The 21,783-nt window shown below is 37.1% G+C and overlaps 1 protein-coding gene across 3 annotated transcripts in view; it reads right to left on the reverse strand.

The window, feature by feature from the left end:
* LOC121297897 (protein SHQ1 homolog) overlaps nt 1-21,783 on the reverse strand; it is a 46,687-nt gene that overhangs the window by 21,534 nt on the left and 3,370 nt on the right. For 2 of the 3 annotated variants that reach the window (XM_041224517.1, XM_041224516.1), the window contains exons 3-11: nt 19,173-19,327; nt 18,933-18,997; nt 16,990-17,112; nt 14,883-15,037; nt 13,482-13,594; nt 11,965-12,092; nt 7,143-7,297; nt 6,497-6,550; nt 4,505-4,628 (exon numbers count right to left, since the gene is read on the reverse strand). In XM_041224517.1, coding sequence (XP_041080451.1) covers nt 4,505-4,628; nt 6,497-6,550; nt 7,143-7,297; nt 11,965-12,092; nt 13,482-13,594; nt 14,883-15,037; nt 16,990-17,112; nt 18,933-18,997; nt 19,173-19,315 — 1,060 coding nt within the window. In that variant the 5' untranslated portion in view covers nt 19,316-19,327. The remainder of the gene's footprint in view (nt 1-4,504; nt 4,629-6,496; nt 6,551-7,142; nt 7,298-11,964; nt 12,093-13,481; nt 13,595-14,882; nt 15,038-16,989; nt 17,113-18,932; nt 18,998-19,172; nt 19,328-21,783) is intronic. The other variant, XM_041224518.1, reaches the window with a different exon arrangement.

Consider the following 21,783-nt stretch of genomic DNA (forward strand, 5'->3'; position numbering starts at 1 on the left):
CAAAGATAATCCGTGAATAACAGTACCTACTTTGTGTGTTGTCTTGCAACAATATTAAATTATCTTCAGCTGTAGTCAATTTCTGCATGGCATATCAACACCCACCAGCATGAATAGAAACTCTCTTTCATCAAACAATGTTCCGCCCTCAACCTGACATTGATACTGCACACAGCTTGATACATTAGCCTTGGCAGAGAAACATTCTTTACCACACCACCTTTAGAGTAAACACTGAAATACATTGCCAACCTCCAGAACACCGCACTGCAAAGTGCATTACCCAATGTACTGTATATGTACATATGAAAATTAAATATTGTAATAGTCTAAAGCTTGAACTTTCCCCATGAGTATTACCAAGCTATACTACTAAAATGTACACGTCAAAAACATTTAAGAGTACCTCTTATTTTTTTTTTTAAAACAGATCCTTTTTTGAAATAAAGCCAGGATTCCAACTAAAAATAAAGGTGTCCAATAAATGTCCATAGCAGCACCTCAAAGGACACAATATAACTGGACAATTTGGTTCCTAGTCATCCCAATAATTACAGGACTCCCATTGCATAGGAGTTTGAGCCATTCCATTTACCTATATACTGTGGCTAATAATAGATACAGTAAAACCTGTAATGGAAAATGGAAGAACAGCTATGCAACAGGACTCAAAAAAAAAATAAAAAAATAACTGCAGTACTAATACAGATAATAGATACAGGCAAATACTCTCTTGGTTATTGAAAAGTTGACTACTATGTTTTTTATTTTTAGTTAGGCGTTTACCAACCATGTCCTTTTTTATTAAATAACTTTTGATGACACTGTAAAAATAAAAGAAAATTGATCAAATGGTCTTTTCTTACTTACAAAAGCCACACCAACACCAAACAAAGAAACACACTAAACTTTTAATTCCGCTCTTCCTTCACTCGCCTGCTGTTATCAACCTCCTGCTCTCCTTCTCCCCCTAATCAGACCCCTGTTGGCACTGCCCAGTGAAATTCCAGTTTATACAAAAACACAGTGTGTAAACTCCAGGAAAACCTTACACAAACATTTGGTTTTCATTTAAACAAGGACCTTCGAGTGAGCACCAATAAGTTGGCCAAAATCCTGAAAGCTTGCATCAGAGTTTCAAAGTAATCCGACCCCGTTTTCCTCTCCCTTAAGGATTTCTGAATGCAATAAATGCCTGGTTTTGTTTCATCAATGGCCCAGAGTGCCAAGCTGTTAGCAAGGCTATGATTTCTACAGTCATCTGTTTTTTTACTTTGATGACAAGCTGAGTTAGTTGATCTCGTGTGTGTGTATGTGTAAGCCCTAGGGAAGAACCACAGAAAAGTAAGGCAGACAGAACAAAAGATTTTTGGCTGGAGCCAGTGACAGGGTAAGCAGATTGGGACACATTTACAGTATTAGATCAGGATATAAACTGCAAGCTTTAAGGTTTTCATTTTTTTTTTTTTTTTTTTTTTTTTACCCAACATCAAGAATACGTTCTACAGCATAGCTGTACTCTTAGTTTCGCTATCTAAAAGAACCTGCAAGGTTATTACAAATAAACAGATCAAGCCTCATAAAAATGGTATGAACCACTTCATTGTTGAATATGATCTCATATTCTCACAGACTCTGGCTATGTGAAATTCAGTTTAGGGAATCCTGGCTCAACTGGTTCTCACAGGTTAGAGTCAGTGTGAAAATAGCTTTGAAAGGCTAATGGGCTTCCCATGGTAGTTCAGTTTATATCCTGAGGAGACAAGGCTTAACAGTAGATAAAGAGGATTAGTACCCCAGCAACTCTGCCCAGCTGTTGGAAAATTCACTGGTCACTTTTACTCACTGCACAGATGAGACTGATGATGTGACTTATATATATATATATATATATATATATATATTATATATAATTATATATATATATATATATATTGAGTAAAATAGTCAGGTGTATTCTCGAGCTTTAATCAAAGAGTTCGAAAAAGTTTCCTACGAAGTTTTTTCAAAGGTCTGTTGTAATTTAGTTTGATTGTTCTTATTGAAAACCGACAGAGTGTATGAGGAGTACCTGATGACATTCTCTTCCCAAATTGCTCTGATATCAGGTCAATCACAGAGTTAAGAAATTATGATTTCTAAAGCAGGAACAAAGTAGGCAGCAGAATTCCAGTGGTAAAGAGAGTACAAGTGACATCTGTACACAACAGCTGATTGAGACTGGTTTTAGATTTTCTTGCTCAGTTACTTGGCAATACATTCACCATGTCATCAGCACAAGCCCCAATTCCTCCTGCTGCAGGCCTGACCAATCATAGGCATTCAACAGCCACTCACAAATACTTGACACCCTGCCAACCGACTTCAAATGCTTACACATATAAAACATTTCCTAGAAGGTTTTAACCTCTGCGTTGATATTAATGGGTTTGCTTTTCTATCGTTTACTGATGTTTGCTTTCACCTTCACTTACAACCTGTGTTTAAAAAAAGAAAGCTAGTACTTGTACGTTGGCAAATAAATGTATAAATTAGCAATACCCCAAAGGGATGTTTAACTATACAGTATATTTAAAAAAAAACAACAACAACATTTTACTTCTTGCTTGGTATTTAGTTAGACTGCCACTGAATTTGATGATCAATTATCTGTGTGTTATGAGTATTGAGATCCAAGAGGTATCACAGCCCACTCTGAAGCAGCATAGTCTACAGCTGATTGACTGCTGCTCTAGGGTTGCTGATTCATCTTGCCCGTCCGAGAACTCAAGCAGTGTCTTACATTGTTCCATGGAGTGCTTTTCTAACAGCTTCTTTGACCATTAGAGTACAGTGTTTTCATACTCCTACTAGAGTTCTGGGATGTTTATGCACATTTACACTACAATAGTAGGACGCACACAGGCACACTCACGTAGCCTACAGCAAAATAAAACTAGAGTGCCTTTCAGAAAACTGTTGGCTCAAAGTGCTCAGTAAAAACTGGAGAATGAAATTACATTTGTACAATTGGTGCAAAAAAAAAAGTGATAGCCTATACATATTTACTGTTTGGGTATTACTTTCTCATCTGCAGCTCAGCTTTTTCCAAGCCTAATTTATCCATACCTTCAAAATCATGCTATCAAAATGTATAAAGTAATCCTCAGTGAAGCAGAAATGTTTCAGATAGTGCCATCATCAGTGCACAGATTCAAACTGGATTAGGACAGTTAGGATAGGCTAGCTGTAAGCAAGACCCATCGATGGGCTTAGTCTTTAATGGTTGGATGATTAGGAAGAGGCTTAAAACAAAGCACAGTGTGTAGCCACCAAGTTACAAATGCTAGTTCAAGGTTAATCCTTGGCTTTGTGTTCAAGAGACATACCACAGTCTTAAAGGTATCAACAGAGCCCTACGGTCAGGAAGCAAATTAGCAAGGTTACATCAGTTTCCTGACTGCTCTGAAATTTGAGACACAAAGACAAAGAGGGAAGTTACACAACTGTTAAACTTTACCGTACACAAGATGTCTGTATGTAACAAGTGAGGTAGACAACTAGCGACCCGCACATAAACCAGCACAGTGTTTAATTTGCTAAGGCTTTCACACTTGTTAAACTGACAGGAACTAAATAAACCCTAAATGTATTTACACAGTAAAACGTACTACTTGGTTCTTAGTGTCCTGCTGAATCAAAGACAATATCAATATATTTCAGGTCTAAATGGTTCAAGGCTTAGAAAACAAAATTATAAACTTTACAAACTATTCAGGTTTTGATATTCATGGTGGACCGTGGAAAAAGTACAGTTAAATTATTGCACAGCATTCTTAAGATAATAGCAACAGTGATTAATGTGGATTAAAGCATTAGTGAGACTTTTTTGATTATTAAAAAAAAAAATATATATATATATATATATATATATATATATATATATATATATATATATATATATATATATATATATATATATATATATATATATATTATATTGTTGTTGCAATACTTATGTAGATTTTTTAAATAAAAATGCAACAAAGGTGCTCCTGAGTGGCGCATCCAGTAAAGGCGCTCCGTGTGGTGTGCAGGATGCGCCCTATAGCCTGGAGACCGCTAATTTGAGTCCAGGTTATGCCATCGCCGATTGTGGCCGGGAGATCCCAGGAGGCGGTGCACAACTGGCCGAGCACCACCTGGGTGGGGAGGGTTCAGGTCTGCAGGGTAATCCTCGGTTCACCGCGCACCAGCAACTCATGTGGCCGACAGGGCACCTGCAGGTCTGCTGTAGAAGCCACTCAGATCTGTGTTGTCCTCTGGCACTATAGGTCTGGTGGCTTCGCTGTAGACCTGCTGGGCGATAAAAGACGGCTTGGCAGGACTTGTTTCAGAGGACAATAGTAGGCGTGGGAGTTGTAGCGATGAACCGGGGCAAAAATAATAATTGGCCATTCCAAACTGGGGAGAAAAAAAGGTAAAAAGCATTGATGACAACTAAAATTTATAAAACAAATCTTACCTAGCTGTAATATCACACTGGTGTCATGTATTGCTGCCACTATAAGTTTGAAGTGTCTGTACAGAGGATAACACAGCACTCTTCTTCCACACGACTCCAAGACATTTTGAATTGAGTTGTATGACTGGAAGATAAAACCAAGGATTAACATTGCAGTGAAATGCTGCTAATACAATCCGATCCAGTCACAATATGGAGACTGACAATCAGCACCAGTTTGTAACTTTTGGGGTTCAGAGTGCAGTGTATCGTAGAGAATGCCATGAGCTTGTCTTCTGACTCGCAGATGAAAATTGACTGAATATAAAACTGTAGAAAAAGAACGGTCCATTTGAAAACTATTTGTGTGATTCTAGATGCATCTCATATATGGTACTTGGTTTCTATTATCTGATGTCCGGTATTGCTCAAGAATGGAATCCTGTGAATTAGAATGTGTTTATTTTTATAAATAAAATATAATTAACAGTCAAAATTTTGTAGCACCATGTCCCTGAGATTTTCAATAAAATACTAATATTTCAATTAAGGCAGTAATTAGTCTGATTCAGCATTTATAATTTTTACTTCTGCTACAACACCACCTCTGATTTGCTGGGAGTTAGAGTAATGAAAGGATTACCAAAAAACAGGGTAACTCAGAACTAATTGCAGCAGTTTATACACTAATTACTCCTAATGACCTCCTTTTAGAGTAAATACTTTTTAAGTAAATACTTGTGGAGACCTTAAAGACTCCAGTAAAGCCTGTGTTTTAATTATCAGAAGAATTTAATCTGTTCAATTTTTTCAGGAGATGGATTATCTGCTTTAACGCAGTGAAAAAAAAAAAAAAAAGGTTCTATAAAAGACTTAATTGCAAAATAGATTTGTTAATCATTGCAACCATCTCTGACTGCGTTTTGAGAGTGGTGCAGTCATTATCATTATGTTTGGAGGCAGAGTCTTCTAAAGTATAGTATACATGGTTATGATATCATTCAACTTGTATAATGTCATACAGTACTGTATTTTCATATGAATAAGAACTACCTTAGTATTATCTGCATGATCAATATGACATGCAAACATAATTCTTTAAAGACCGGAATCTCTGTCTGCTTGCATTGCAACATAACTCTGCTAAATAAATGAAATGCAAGGATCGCAGAGCTTTGTCTGTTTCACTTGTCAAGGTTACAAAGCTGGCAAAAGCAGAAATGAAATGACACACAGCAGAAGCACTATAACGTAACTCCACCCATCCACTATAAAAATGAATTGTCAATATATCAATTGTTAATTTATTGCATCAGGAAGTTCTGATATGAAACTGAGGAGGTGCGATAAATTGAACTCCTTTCAAAAATGAATTCACAATAAAAGGCGGCCTCCTCCTGACATGCCTCCTAATTTATCTTGGTTCTGCTGAAGGCTGCTGGTGTAGGAGGTAGCAGGCCTCAGGATGCTTGATGTCTCATTTATCAGATGAAATGTGAATAATGCATCACGCCTGGCTCCAGCCCAAACAGCTGGGATACTTCTTCCCATCCTCTCCTCAAATCAACAGACCCAGTCATTTCAGTTTCAATTATCTAGTGTGCTCAGGAAACGCTTCTTTCTTTCATGAAACATGAGGGGAGACACAGACGTAAAAAGGACAGAGAAACTTGAACAGACTTTTTTTTATACAAAAGGTCTACCTTTCTGTTTACAATAAACTGTCTTGATGTTTAAGTTGCTGGGTTTTTGTCACTCCACTTTCTCTACAGCAGCCCAAATACTACCCTTTTAAAATCACACCCTCTTTTTTTTTGTGTGGGTAGTTCTATGATGAAGAGTAAAAAATTAGTAAAAAAAAAAAAAAGGAGTTCATTTATATTGGTTTCAAACCCACACAGATTGGGAAAAAACACACCCATCAAGATACTAGCGCTCATTTTTCTTCTTATAGTTGAAGTACTACAATAATAATACTACTACTAATAATAATCATGTTTTATTGTGTCTTACCTCCAGCCAGCTGAGCGTTCCACTCAACTTCCTTATATTCCACGCTGATTCAACCTGAAATTTCACAGCACCATTAGTATTGTATACACATAACCTACAAAAAAAATTATCAATTATTTATGAACAAAGAAACTTTTGTTTCAAAGATGCTCAATAATGCACAAGTTAGCAATGAGACAAATGTTACAAGACCTTGAATGCAGCCAATTAACTTTTCACTTTAGGCAGCATCTAGATGAAAACTGAGCCAAATGAAGATATGTTTTAAAAAAAAAAAAAAAACTTCTAAAATTAAGCGAAGCATTGTACGCAAAAACACATTAGTAAAATCTACTGCAAAACAGCAATAGCTCAGCGTTCAACCACAAAAATAATAAAAGGAAGCTAAAATACTGGCTGTAGCAATAATTTCGATCAATTTAACAACACAAATTGTGTCGTTAGTGTATATATTGATCTAATACAGTAGGCGAGTCTGAACTCTCAATCCAGGAAATAAAAAGTATAAAACTGTTGTGTACAACATGTGCATAGAAACACTAAAAGCAATATTTACATAAAGGATGAAGAAAGGACCCATTGTCTTACCCGTGCCATTGCAAAGTTTGTCATGCAAGTGAAATTGAGCTGAAAATAAATCACTTACGTTTGTTTCTCCTTCAGTGGTGCGGACTTCATAGGCATACGCCAGAATTATATCAACTAGGCTGGTCCATACTTGATGAGAGGCCTTTTTATCTAACAGGTAGGATTTGTTGGTGAATTTTCTCAGCTGCTCCTTTTCCTCTTCTGAAAAAGTCACTAAAGCAAAGACAGAATGCAGTCATAGATGTTACAAAACCCAATGCTTTCTGAATAGCATATACTCTTTCTTTATTACATTACAGGCATACAAGTATCTTCTGATGCTTAAAGACTTTCTGTTATATTTTCAGTACATCCAGCATGTGCCCCAGATTCAAGAATACTGCTTAAAATTGCATTTTGTTCAATGTATACGGTAAATGCCTTTTATGGGCAGGTCTCTGTGCTCGTACTGATGACTATTGCATCACTTCACAAGCAACACAGAGACCTCTTCCAGCAGCTACATCTCTCATAGCCTGAAGCAGGCAGCTTCACCTTGTGTGGCAAAGACGGATTAGCACAGAAATACAGTCTGACTGCAGGCCCTTGGCAGTGAGAATAGAAGGTGAGATAATTATCTGCTTTCCAATGCAATCAATCCGAGAACAGTATTTTTTTTTCTCTTGCAACTAGCAAAAATAAAACTGTGCACAAATCATTCACGTTTACATTTAACTGTCAAGATTACACTATACAATCATTATTATACAAAGAATCCAAGAGTGGATGAGCCCCACAGACTGCACTCCCTGCCATTTACATATCACACGCTCAGCGCTTAATATACGATTCTGATACACATGTTTGAGTGCCACAGTCTGCGGAGAGATATCTGGACTCCAACTTATTTCTCTTCAATGCTATTATTTACACACACTTCCAATTTTATTTTTATTACCACAAAGTGCAACCAGTAGCAACACATTCAACTATAGTTTCTTCATTTGGGATTTTAAGTTGCTACACAATACCACCAAATGGTAAATTATTGTAACTGTGGCACAGCAGCAGTACTGGCCCCAAATTATTAAAATATATTGATACAGTATAGCTAATAGATGGCACAGCTGGTATTTTAAGCATGCATATATTTCACAATCTCTTTTTTTTTCCCCCTTTGACTAGTGCATGCACACTTCATGAATGCACATGTGCAATGCAGACTGCAGTCTGTAAAACATGGGTAATAAAAAGGATTCCTACATAATCATGAATGAATTTGAATGACTCCATCTCTATATAAAGTTATATATTATACTCCTGAAAGCAAATTCCACTTCTGGAGGTAAGAAAATGTCCAACCTGACTAACAGGAAAACATACTCAACAACCCTCCAGCCTCTTTGGTGATCTTTGCACGCTTTGTAAACCACAAACCATCACAACTGTTTACAATTATATTCTTGGCACAAGCCCCTGCCTTCTGAGAGAACAACATTCTCCCTGCATGATGAAATAGTCATTATCACAAAAGGCAATCTCCAGAGAGATGTTTCAGGCTTCTGAGAATACCTGAATTCCTCCTGAACAGAGCTGCTGCAATTTATTATGAACCTCTTCTGCACTATAAATACAAAGAAAAGGCATCTCACAGAGCCCAGGAGAGAAAGCTGTCTCTAGAAAACAAGACAAGAAAACCCTGTATGGAGTTCTAGTCAGTACTATTCTACATGTGCCTATATATTTTTTTTTTTTTTTTTTTTTTTTAACTCTTTCTCTTGTGGATCATAATTCCCTCAGGTTATTTTTTTTTTCCCCTCAGCTCTCCTGCCAGCACGTCTTTCTTTCAAACAGCCAGCAGAACACAGCTCCCCCATGGCCTACTTCTCTCAGATAGTGCAGCTGAGGTTACAATCACCTGACAACAGCAGTGTGGCCAGGTTTAGATAGCACCTACTAAGGCATTTCTATCTGTATTACGCCCTTAAATAACCTGAAAGTGGTTGGGCACAATTATGCACATGCCTGTCAGTGCATTTAAGCAAGTAAATGAAAACTTGTATCCGATGTACCTACAGGATAAATACAACTGTTGAAACGTTATAGAGGCTTAATAGTGTAAAATGTTAAAAAGACATTATAGAATAAGTGTTTACAAATTCTTGTTAAATACTGTGGGATTCTTTATTTAAATATTTAATAGCTCTGTACTCTTATGATTTTAAATGTTAATAGCCTATATACATTGTTTAAAAGTAGGGTTAACCATACATGTTTCTAATGGTGTATCATTTAAAGCTCTTCTAGTTCATCAGTGATGACTGCTCTTCAGAGGGAAATGTGTGCATAAGACAGTTATATTGCTATGGGAATTCAGGTAACAGGTTCCTGGAGATTTCAATTTGAAGCTCACTTTTTAACCAAAGCCCCCTACAGAGATAATGCTATCTTTTTAAATCTAAATCCTGCTTTACCCATATGAAATCCAATGATAACATAAGCTCTGATTGCAATCCATTCATTCAAGATTTAAGCTCAGCAATATTAACATGCTGTTATCAACAGACTGCACAATTGAACAGCCTCTTCTTGAACCAGTTTCTAAACCCCTTATCACTTTCATCTCGGAAAAAAGCAAACTAATGTGACAGGTTAAAGTAAATATGCCATGTGAAACACTACTTAACCAGCGATTTCATTAGGTGTATGCTTCTACGTGTTGTCTTACAATACACTGGTAAACCTTTTTATAATTGACGCTCAAAGTTTAAATTAGTCTCTCACATTCTTAACAGCTACTATGGATCACATTTTCTAGAAAATGATATGGATCTTGTTATGCTATTAAGTTCCTGTCCGTTTTAAATATAAAAAATATATTAAGTTAAAAAAAAAAAAAAAAAAAAAAAAAACATTCACCTCAGTCCTAGTACACTTTATTTATAAGGCATTCTTAGCAATGTTTCAAACCTTAAACCTGCCATTAAGATGTGCTTACAGTACATAACAGTAATAGTAGTTCAGTTTTTCGTGAAGTATATGGAAAACTACAAAGCGATATGTAACTCCATATGTCAATGTAACATTATTCAACAGATTTCATTCAACTTTATGAAGCAAAATAAGTTAATACTATAGGGGATGCAAAACTTTTGGCCATAACTGTATTTTAACCCCACTTGGTATCTTAGCAATATAACTATCACTGATATCAAGCAATGAAATTATATTTCTAGAAAACATTATTTACTGTAGAGATGTGACCTACACTAGAGATGGGGATTTTAGAATGAACAGTTATATTTTGTACACCTTGCATATACTGGCATAAGGGTTGAGTACACTCCAGTGGAATCACACGTCCTGGGTCAATGATAAATCATTGCTTTCTGGCGATGTTTTCTCACACCACTAGATATCAGTCAATAATTATGATCAATCTTCACATTTGAAACATTGTGCTCCGGAAGAATTAAGTTCTAAGACACACTTTCTTGGCAGGCAACCTTCACTGATTATGAATAATTAAAAGTAGTTTGTTAGCAACAAATGTAGCACATCTATCACTACCGACCTGCAGTTATAGCAAACTGTGCTAAACAGCAGGGTGTTATAAAACCATGCTACAAATGAAACCTAACTGAGGAAAAAAAAAAAAGAGATGGAATACCTTTTACATCAATGACATGTTAGTAAAATGTCTTCAGAGGTTTCCTATTTGATGTCGTTCCGTGGATAAATACGGCACGCTTGTGTAGCAATGACTCTCACTTATCTGACGACAACATTACAATTAATAATACATAATATTAGAAGGGAACAGGAGGTAAAACTACAGACCAGTGTTTGACAAGGTACAAAACATGGCACTTCTTATTTGTCTCACTTACTGCTGAGTCCAGAAAGATCTGGAGGGAACTTCAATTGGCAGCCAGCTCATAACCATTGGTATACTGTATCCAGTTACTGACAATAAATAAATATGGTTTGGAAACACAAAAGAATGACCCACATGTTCAGGAGATCATATTTTTCAAATTAGTACTGTTCCTTAATCAACACATTAGCCAGACATAAGCGAGTAAACATTCCAACCATAAAAGGTGCGTGCTACACAAGATAAGCCACTAACCTTTTATCCCTTTGCAACCTGAAACGTTGTCTGAGAGGCTTTCCCCAACAACAAAGGATTCTGTTTCCTTTTTAGTCAAAGAGGTCAAGGAATTGTGACACCTTTATTTCTTGAAATCCACTCACTATCCAGATGTAAATGTCCAAATTAGAATGTGAAAATCTAAAAAGCAACATTTTCTCCCAAGCTTAGCGATTTGCTCAGAGTTTTGTTACTGGAAAAATCATCCCAGTAGACCCTGGTTAATAAAAAGACCTAGACCCTCAATTTTGCAGTAACTATGGTAGTTCATTCACTCATCCCAATTTACTTTTAGAGCTTAGAAGCCAAAGAAAAGCTTTATCTCAACTCCCTGGATATCAGCATTAGTTACCTGTACTGCTAAAACAATAAAATCTCTCCCCTTTCTCATGGATGTCGGTTAAATTCTAGATCCAAAAATACCTTTTAAAGCCGGCTCCTAACATCGTAGTTGTGTCAATCTGCTCCTGGCAAGCCAACACGAACAGTATATCCCTGGAGACCGTATCTCATTGGCTCTGTCTAGACGTTTCCAAGTTGTAAAAGCCACAGCAGTTATTCCTGTAGTAACTATGGTTTCTACCTTTTGTGTTTATGCTCAAACCACGGACTGTGTTTCTCTGTTCTGTATTTTTGTTGTTTGTTCTGGAAACTTGGCCTTGATCCTTGTTTGCTTCATCACACTGTAACATTGCTGACTTTAATAAATACACCCCAACAAACTTTGTATAACAAGCAAATGAGTCACCTGTTGCTTCCTCTGTATGCCGTTCAAGACATGTCTGTAGCTTTTTCTCTCTTTCATTTTTAGCTTCAATCCACCATGGCTGGTATTTCAAAATGTGTTGGATGTAATCATCTTCAAACAAGTCTGCACTGGAAAATGAACAACAATAATACGCCTAATGTAATACCAATAGCATGTTATACAAAAACAACCACTTTGACGACAAGCTCTAAACACTGTTGCTACAGACTTAAATTACAAATAATCCAGATTTGTCAATTTTAAGGCAGCACATCAGCTGCATTTTATATCAAGAGCTATATAAAAATATAAGGTTAACACATTTATTTATTTTTGTCAATTAGATCACATTGGCACGTTAAATTGTCTTTACCGCTTTCATAGCTCTGTCTATTTTTTGAAAGATTACACCCAACAGAACTCACCCATTCATAAGCAAGCCTCATGCAAGTATTACAGATACTGTACTTTAGATAACAGATGTCTTTAAAACAGAAGAAAATGCACATATGATTGCAGCATATATATATATATATATATATATATATATATATATATATATATATATATATATATATATATATATATATTAAGATTTGTCACTCAGTCTTAAACTGACTTAATTTTTAGCTTTCCCATTGAAGCTTGCTCTCACTATGCAAATCGTGTTTGATGAGCGAGAGAGAGGGCTGCATATTTGCATTCAAGAGTCAACGTGATCATGCAGCAGGAGGCATATCCTCTCCAGACTGAAGGGCTGTCATTTCTTTCTCTCTTTAGAAGTACACATAAACATTGTATCTATCTATTACATATGCTTGACAAATGAACAAAGAAAACACAGTTTTACCACACTGCAAAACGATGCAATAAACATCATGTTTTTATAAGTGCTGTGTCATGCTTTATGAGCTGCGTCAAGAGCAGATAAATACACGGTCTATTTCATTAGTGCTTTAGACAGTTAAAAAAACATTAAAAAGGGTTAAAAAAAAAAGAAAAAATTTTGGTTTGATTTGTATTTACTTATTGTTATATTATAAACAGGGACTGGACAAAACAATAAAAAAACAGTAACTTGCAGATTGTATTTCTAAATGTACACTGTAGACTTATGTACACAGAACAGCATCAAGGTAATCTGGAGTAAATAAAGTAAATCATGAGTAGAATTCATTTTTGGAAAGACAATAATAAGAGTGAAATAAGAGACACAAAAGCTGCTTCTTCATCAGGTGACATAAGAAATTATAAAGATACATTTTACAGATCATTCACAAGAGCTATTTATTGGCAAATCACACTGTTACAAATCAGTGTAACCTGCTAACCCAAGACAGCCTTTTATATTAATGTAGTAAAAGTAAATTCCAACGAGGCTGTAAGAAAACTGTATCCCCCCCCCCCCCCACCACCACCACCGCACACACACACACACAAGTAGAAAGATATCTCAAGTTCCAGCATCGCTACATAGTTTGATTAAGGGGGTAGTTGGAGAAGGAGGAGCTACTTACAGGTAATGATCAGGATCGAACTTGGCTTGTTCAGCAGCCAGACGCTTCTGTCTCCGCTCAGCTGCTGTGGTGTTGTCTGGACTCTTCACATCAATGACATCACCCAGTTCATCCTAATAGACACACAGCTCTGCTTTAACAGCTCAAGGTACTGGTTTTCCAAAATTAAACCATGTCATGCTAAACATTGTTTGAAGTATTTGCATACAAAAGGTCTTATTACCAACTTCTGTAGGTCATATGCTAGTCTTTTTATATGTTAATTTCTACTGCACATTTCTAGTATGTTCAGTTAAAAGCGCCAATAATCTTCAAATAAACCGCTCACATCTCCCAATATGTTAACGTTTGCTGGGACACTAAATTAAGCAAAACATATATTTTGAAATTCTATGTAACATGATAGCCGCCAGTACAATTCCACCCTAGCGTTACATTTCTACCAGATAACCTAAATATGCTAGGATTGCAGCCAGCACACAGTATTGAAGGTACGTATTTACACGTTAGTCAATATTTAGAGATCTAGATCATATCTTGTGCAAACACTTTTCCCTCTAGGGACATGAGTCAGTTTCCGACCCCAAAGAAAACCTACTCTAAAAACAAGATTTGCACCGGACCAATTTTGCTAGGCTCAAATAAGAAGTACCAGTTGCTCAAATGGGAGGAGTGGGTTCACAGCTTCATACTAGAACTCATTTTTGTGACCAGTAACAGCAGTTAGTTTCCATTCACACTTGTAAGAAAGCCCCGCTGTGTACTCCTTCTACTAACTCAGCTTCTCCCTATAAAACAATTATATTATACAATTAGAAATATTTTATGACTGTTTTCTTAGTATTCACTACAAGCTTCTACTGAAAGAGTTCACAAGGATAAACCTTCTTCAGTAAAATAGAAATAACAAAGGGGAATAATGCAGAAATAAGCTTCATACTGTGAAGGCCAGGTCTTTAATTACATGTGCTGTACAATTTATTTCAGTGGCGAGGTTAAATGTCTCCACGGTGTAATTAAAATAAATACTGAAAACTACAAAAAGAGGGATACATTACACAAAACAATTCCATATGCTAAAATAAAAAAAAAAGTTAAATTAACATTAACAATGTGACACCCAAAAAGTATTTTCTTCAATATGTTTGTACAATACACCATCTCTGCTTGTTTCTCAAGCAGGTTAAGAAATCAAATCTTCATAGAATGGGAGTGTGTTTCAATGCAAGACAAAGCAAAACAGTAATCAACCACATACAAAATAAAAAATACGGCATATTTGCACAAAAAACCTAAAACAAAAAGGACATTTCCCCATTTATGTTTCTACATCGCAAGGACATATTCTTAAAAGATTCCCTTTGAATGTGCTTTCCTTCAGTATCCAGTTGAAAGACATACCTGAAGTCGGGTGAAGACGCCTGCTCTTTGATTTCCGAAGCCATATCTACAGAGAGAGTTCAATTCTTCCTCTGTGGTCACAACGTAAGGTGTCTGATCAATCTGCCAGTCAAATTCCTCCTCCTCCTCCTCTTCTTCCTCAGTCACAGATCCTTCTAGAATAAAATGCCAGTTGTAAGGAGTTACACTGGAAATGAGACTAGAACTGTTGGCTGTCACATGACTGACTGTGTCCGATCACACGTGCAAACAGGAGTATCCATTAAAGGATTTTTTTATCACTATAAAAACAAACAAACGTTTTATACGACACTATCATGTCTTCATAAGGTTCTGTGAACAAGCAAGATGACAAGAGTGTTACCATGAATGTCTCTACGGAAACTCTTTTGGCAAGCCATCTGAACTGAAAGTTTGGCAGAAAGAATTTTGAACTTGAACATTGCTGTGTAATTACCTTATACTGGTCAGCACCTTTTCAATATTAAGCATTGTAGTGCACAAATGACCTTTATTGTTATATATATATATATATATATATATATATATATATATATATATACACACACACACACACACACACACACACACACACACACACACACACACACACACACAGGACAATAAAATGGAAACACCAATGTAAAGTCACTTAATAGGGTGTTGGGCCACCACGTGCAGCCAGTACGGCCTGTATGCACCGTGGCATAGAGTCTACCAGCCTCTGGAATGCTGTAGAAGGGATGCGGCACCATTCTTCCAGGAGAAAGTCAATCAACTCACGCCCGGTTGATGGAGGTGGAAAACGCTGTCTCGGGCGTCGTTCCAGAATATCCCATAAAAGCTCGATTTGGTTCAGATCTGGTGACTGAGAAGGCCATGACATATAGCTAACATCAGTGTCATGCTCATCAAACCACTGGGCGACCAAACATGCTCTGTGGATGGGGACATTGTCATCCTAGAAGACACCCCCACTGCCCCACCCCCCACTCTGGCAGGAAAGAAATGCTGCAATATGGGGTGAAGATGATCAATCAGTACCGTTAAAAAGCAATTAGCATTGACCTTGCCTTCTAAGGGAATGAGTGCACCCAAACTATGGCAGAAAAATGCACCCACAATATTACAGGACCATCAGAAACCTTCACTGTTGGAACCATGCACTCAGGGCTGTAGAGTTCTTCAAGTTGGCGCCACACGTGCACTCGTCCATTTGTAGAGAACATGGTGAAGGATGATACATCTGATCATATTTAATTTCTCCACTGCTAGGTAGTCCATTGTCTGTGCTCTTTGCACCACTGGACTCGCAAACGTGCATTGCCAGGTGTGATGAGCGGTTTGTGCACTGCAACCCGACTATGATATCTCGTTCTGTGGAGTTCTCGGCGGACCGTTTTTGATGAAACTGGCTGCTCGCACCCCAGGTTGAAATTTGCAGTCAACTGATGTGCAGCTGCTCGCCTGTTTTGTCTTACACTTCGAATTAATCCATGAATACCACAATCCTGGAGTATGCGCTTCCGCCCACTGTTGCCCTTTGCTGATGATGTCTTTCCCTCTGAGTTCCATGCCGACATCGCCTTAGACACCGTTGCTCGTGAAACATCAGCAAGTTGAGTGGTCTTGGTCACTGAAGCTCCTGCCATATGCGCCCCAACAATCACCCCTCTTTCAAAGTCACTGAGGTCTCCTCTTGCAGCTATGCTAGCCATGGCAACCAGGCCTGTCTAGCATTTTTACATATGACCCTAAGCATGCTGGGATGTTATTTGCTTAATTAACACATGAGCCACAGCTGTGTGGAATTCCTTGCTTTTAATATACTTGGTGTCCTTCATTTACCCAGGTGTTTCCATTTTTTTTTTGTCCACTATATATATATATATATATGAATTTGCTGAAGTGAAGAGTATCTTGTCATTCATATTATAAAAAAAGAAAATTAGGCTTTTTGCAGTTTCCGAGTTAAACTTTGCGCTGTCTACAACAGGCTTAGCACAACTTTGTTGTTAAAATATATACAAATTACTGCACAAAGGGACCCCATCTTTTGTCAACCTATCCGGTGCTGTTCTTGTTAACAAAGCTTTATTAAACATACCCATCTCCTCCACCAAAGGTTTGGCAGATCGGGATCCTTTTGGTGCAAGAAGAGCAGTCAGCATATCCAGCCCTTCAAAATGCTGACCTGGGGTCTCTTTAGGAATCCTGATTGTAAAGAGTCCTGCAAAGAGAAATAATGACCAAATGAACAGAAAGAAGCGGAACTTTACATAACACAGACAATGCACTGCTTATTTTTATATATCAGATGTCAGTTTTTAAAAACGCAATCCCCTCACTCATCATTCTAAAAGTGTGAATAAAAATGAAAGAAAAAAAGATAAAATTATGAGTTTTTAAAATCTGTTAACTAAAACAACTTCACAGCTCAAAGAAAACTATCACTCAGTAATTAGGCATTTGAAATGTGCCTATACAACTTTCATTACTACAACATAGCATTTACCTTAAAAACCCATATAATATAATTGATTGCTCTGGCAGCATGATAATAAAGAGATCTCAGCAGTCCAGGAGACATACCTAAATGGGTTCTAATTACACATGCAAACAGGAGTGTCTAATAACCACTTACAAATGACATGTGCCAACTGCGAGGTAAGGAAATAAGGTATACCGAAATGAAAGCACCCAAATTAAACATCTTTAAATCTTTATAATTTAAATTCTTGATTCGATCTAGGAAACTGCACAGTGGTGAACCTGGAACACTGGGGCAGGGTCAGATTTAACAGTAATGCAGTGTATTTTACAATCCCAAATGCCAAGTAATGCAGGAGAGAGAAGAGATGGGATGGGACTTCGAGCTGAAAGGCACCTGGAGTTTTTAGTAAACTAGTAGGATAACTTGGTAAAGAATGTAAAAAGCATGCCGTCTCCAAAAGTTTCACTCCGCACAGCAGAGGATAAACACGCATTACTGTGAAAAATATTAACCAATTCTATGAGCTGAAAATACATCACTATTTGACCTTAAAATTGTATATGAAAGCCATATATATATATATATATATATATATATATATATATATATATATATATATATATATATATATATTAAAAAAGCTAAAACAACATGGAGTGACTGGAAGCATTCTTAAAATAGTGTAATTTCCCTATCCTATAGTAAATCGCTATTTCATTAGTCCAGACATACAGCAAGCTCCCCATGACACACGTTTGAGGTAATTAAAAACACATACCTGTAAACATGTATTGTCTCTTTTTAATGTACAGTTAAATTAAATGGAGTGCCCTCTGTTAACAGCAAGATACTACTTTGTAACTGCAACGTGAGAACTGGTAACTTAAATTCAACAAGCACTTGTAGATAACAGCGTAAGGGGGAAATCGATTAATGTCTCACTCTGGCAGCAGATAGTGGTTTAATCAGTTCTTCACTGTGCAGCTTAGTTTCACTGGACAAGCGTATTCTCCACATCCAGCAGATACAAATCTACCTCCTGTGCAGGGGCCTTGTTTTTCAGCGGCTGCATAGATCAATGCATATGGAACAAAACGGTTACTATACCGACCACTATATCTGATGCTAGGGAGGAATATCTCTCTCATTCAACTCAGTCAGAAGAGAGCAAAAATAAAAGCAAGCTGGAGTAGTACTTTGCATATGTTGAGACAATGGTCTTTATTAGTGGTATTCAACACTAAAGATTATTATTCAATTACAATGCTCACTTTCATCACATATGTATGGTTTACAACGAAGATTGACAGAGCACCTCAATCTTGCCCCAATGAAGTATTATCCTTACTTATCAACCTATCACAGGTATTCCAAAAGTAAATGAAAACATTGATTTCCATCAGTTTGGTTCACTTCATCAACAACAATTTCTAACTGAATGAGAAAAAACAATAAACAACCTCTCTATGCTCTTATCAAAACAGAAGAACAATGTACAGTAAAACTGTTCACACACTGGATCACATGTTAAGCATGTTTCATATGGAAATCATTACCTTTATCGACATCAAAAGAGGCCTTTTCTCTTCCATCCTCCACAATCCTGCCCGGGAGGGTCAATCTGTGATTTGAAATGCATATCAAAAGACGAGATGTTATTTGTTTGGCATTCGGTGATGTGGTTCACTGCAAACCCTCATTGACAAAATAGCTTTGCTATTAGAAAAGATCAGAGGGCATAATAAAAATGAATGAGAGCAAAGAAATGCTTCAAAAGATTTAAAAGTGGTACTTGCCTCAGGAAATATGGTTTGGCGTACAATTTAAAATCCTCTCCGTCGATGTATAGGTCAAACTCTGATGCTCTTGCGTAGGGAACGTGGATCGTTATGGTGAGGAAATGCTGCTCTTGACTCAGTTCAAACGCCGGAGTGATCATGATTCAGCAGCCCTTCAATTCAAAAGCAGATCATACACTTTAGCAAATGGAAACATTTTGCTTAATATACATGATCCTGTCTCCAAAAAAGGTTGGTTTAAACCAGATCAAGTCAGACAAGGGCGTTCTTGGAAACTGATTGATTTAACATGAAAGAAAGCAAATGAACACATTTTTATTCTAAATACCGTGGGTAAAATGTGTGCAATAATGTACAATTGTTTACAGTTTGCAGTGACTTTGTTCATTGACATTTAAAGTCTTTAATTAACAATGTAATTAAAATTCATTTCCTAGTTTTAATTCACTCAATTCTAAGCTCAAACACCACAGAGAATCATTTCAGCACACATTTTAACAGCTCCTGAGAGTTGAATAAATGTAGCAAAATGTTTGAGAATTTAAAATTAGAATCCACAATGAAGCTCCAGGTAACGTATCATCAAGCATGAGTGCTTGATCAAATGCAAAGAAAAGCTGCAGCTTCATTATGAATGCATGTAAAAGGCGTTTGAGCTGAAATGAGATCAAACAGATAGTACTCCCAAGCAAGGGTGGGCAACTACTCCCCCCCCCTCCCTGCTGGCAGTCTTGAGGGGAATTCACAGATAAGCATCAAAGTAACAACATGTATACCTGAATACAAAGGTCTAATGTTATCAATCTTACTTCAATTTCAGGCAAATGCATTAGACCCACAGCTGGACTGTGGCTCAGAAACTACACTGGTTAGAGGAAACAAGAACTTGGCATCACAGTCAGGCTCTGTATAATCCCCACAGCAGGGAAATCCTGAACAAAATTCGAGAAAAAACACCAGGATCAACACAGGGCCCAGAGGGCTACATGAACTCCATCCTGAGAGACACAATGCAACCCAAAGCCAGGGATCGAGGCTGTGGAATAGTGAAGCTCTCATCCTTATCTAACGACCCAGGCACTCCATAGGGATCCCATGTGTCAACAGCCGCAAAGGTCCATTAAGATTAAAACAAAAAGGGAAATGTTGCCGGAGTTAAGCAGGTGAACAGTATTTACAAAGAGTATTATGTATTGCTATCGATATGGTGTGTGCACCATCTTATCTAAATAAAAGTTTGATTTTCATTCTTCATCTTATGCAGTATGAAAAACATGATGGTCTGTTTATTTGCAACACATTTAGAAGGGAGCACTTTTGTGTGCAGCAGTACAACAAAGTGTATAAAGTAGACTAAAACATAAGAGTCTGATGTTTCTCCTTTTATTGTGACTGAAAAAAAGGCAGATTTTGTTTAATACCCAAAACAAATGTATCCAAAAGGCAACCATCCCAGAGTGAAGTAGGACTGAACTTCATGGCTACATTCTGGCTTGTACACAGTGTAAGGTAACTAGGATCTGTGAAACCAGATGAGTTACCACAAACATTTTCACAGTTTGCAGTAACCCCTCCTCTCTACTCAGAGTACATGTTTATTTTATTCCCTTATCTTCACACTCCCTAGCAGGTATTCTATACTGACAAATTTCCAAATCTCCCCCAAGTTAAACCCTGCATGCCAGTATCCCTCTGTTTGATCTTCATACAAAAATAAATTAGTAACGTTACAGCAATACGGCATTTCTTATTTGGTTAAATGACTGGGGATACATTTTGTCAGGAAGGAAAGCGTATGTTTTCATAAGCCCTGCCACTTTTCATTTTAATATCTACACATGCTTGTCTGCTCTGCGCCATCTAAAGCTTAATAACAGGACAGCCTGCTCTCTTTCAACAGGATCATGATAACGATGTCAAGAATCATTTGTTTCAAAGTCAGCATGTTTCTCCACTCACTTGCTTGCCCCGAGCCAAAACTCTTCATCAAAAGTGACAGCAATCAGATACCAGCCCGCCTCTCTGGGGACCTGCACCAATCAGCGTGGAGCACGCCTCCCAGGGGAATTCATTAAGTTAACTCAACACAAGTTTAACATAGTTATAAAGTAAGCATATTCACACTTTTGTTTAGTCATGTGTCAAAACTTGTGATTGTTAAGCTTCAAAGCTCTTTTTTTTTTTTTAACTTTCACTGTTGATTTATTGATTTGTTTCAACAATACGTACACACACTAAGTCTATTTGCCCTATTTCCCTGAGTTTTAAGGTCACTGCATTGGCTTCCCGTGAAGCAGTTCATTGATTTCAAATTCTGCTCCTTTGCGTTACTTATTCCTTATAAACCAACTTGTCCATTCATATCTGCAAATCATGGTCCCTTGTCAATTCCAAAGAGTCAAATAAACCCCTATGGGACGAGGGCTTTTAGTTCTCGAGCTCCCTCACTTTGGAAAGCACAACCAAATTTTATCCAGAATGCGAGTCTGTGAGCATTTTTAAATCTAAGTTTAAAACATATTTCTTTGAGTTGGCCTTTTACAAGTGAGCACTTTGTAACTCTTTTTTTGTAAATTGCCCTGGTATGGTAGAGTACATAAATGTAACT

Source organism: Polyodon spathula, chromosome 23 (genome assembly GCF_017654505.1).
Source record: "Polyodon spathula isolate WHYD16114869_AA chromosome 23, ASM1765450v1, whole genome shotgun sequence".
Taxonomy (NCBI): Eukaryota; Metazoa; Chordata; class Actinopteri; order Acipenseriformes; family Polyodontidae; genus Polyodon; species Polyodon spathula.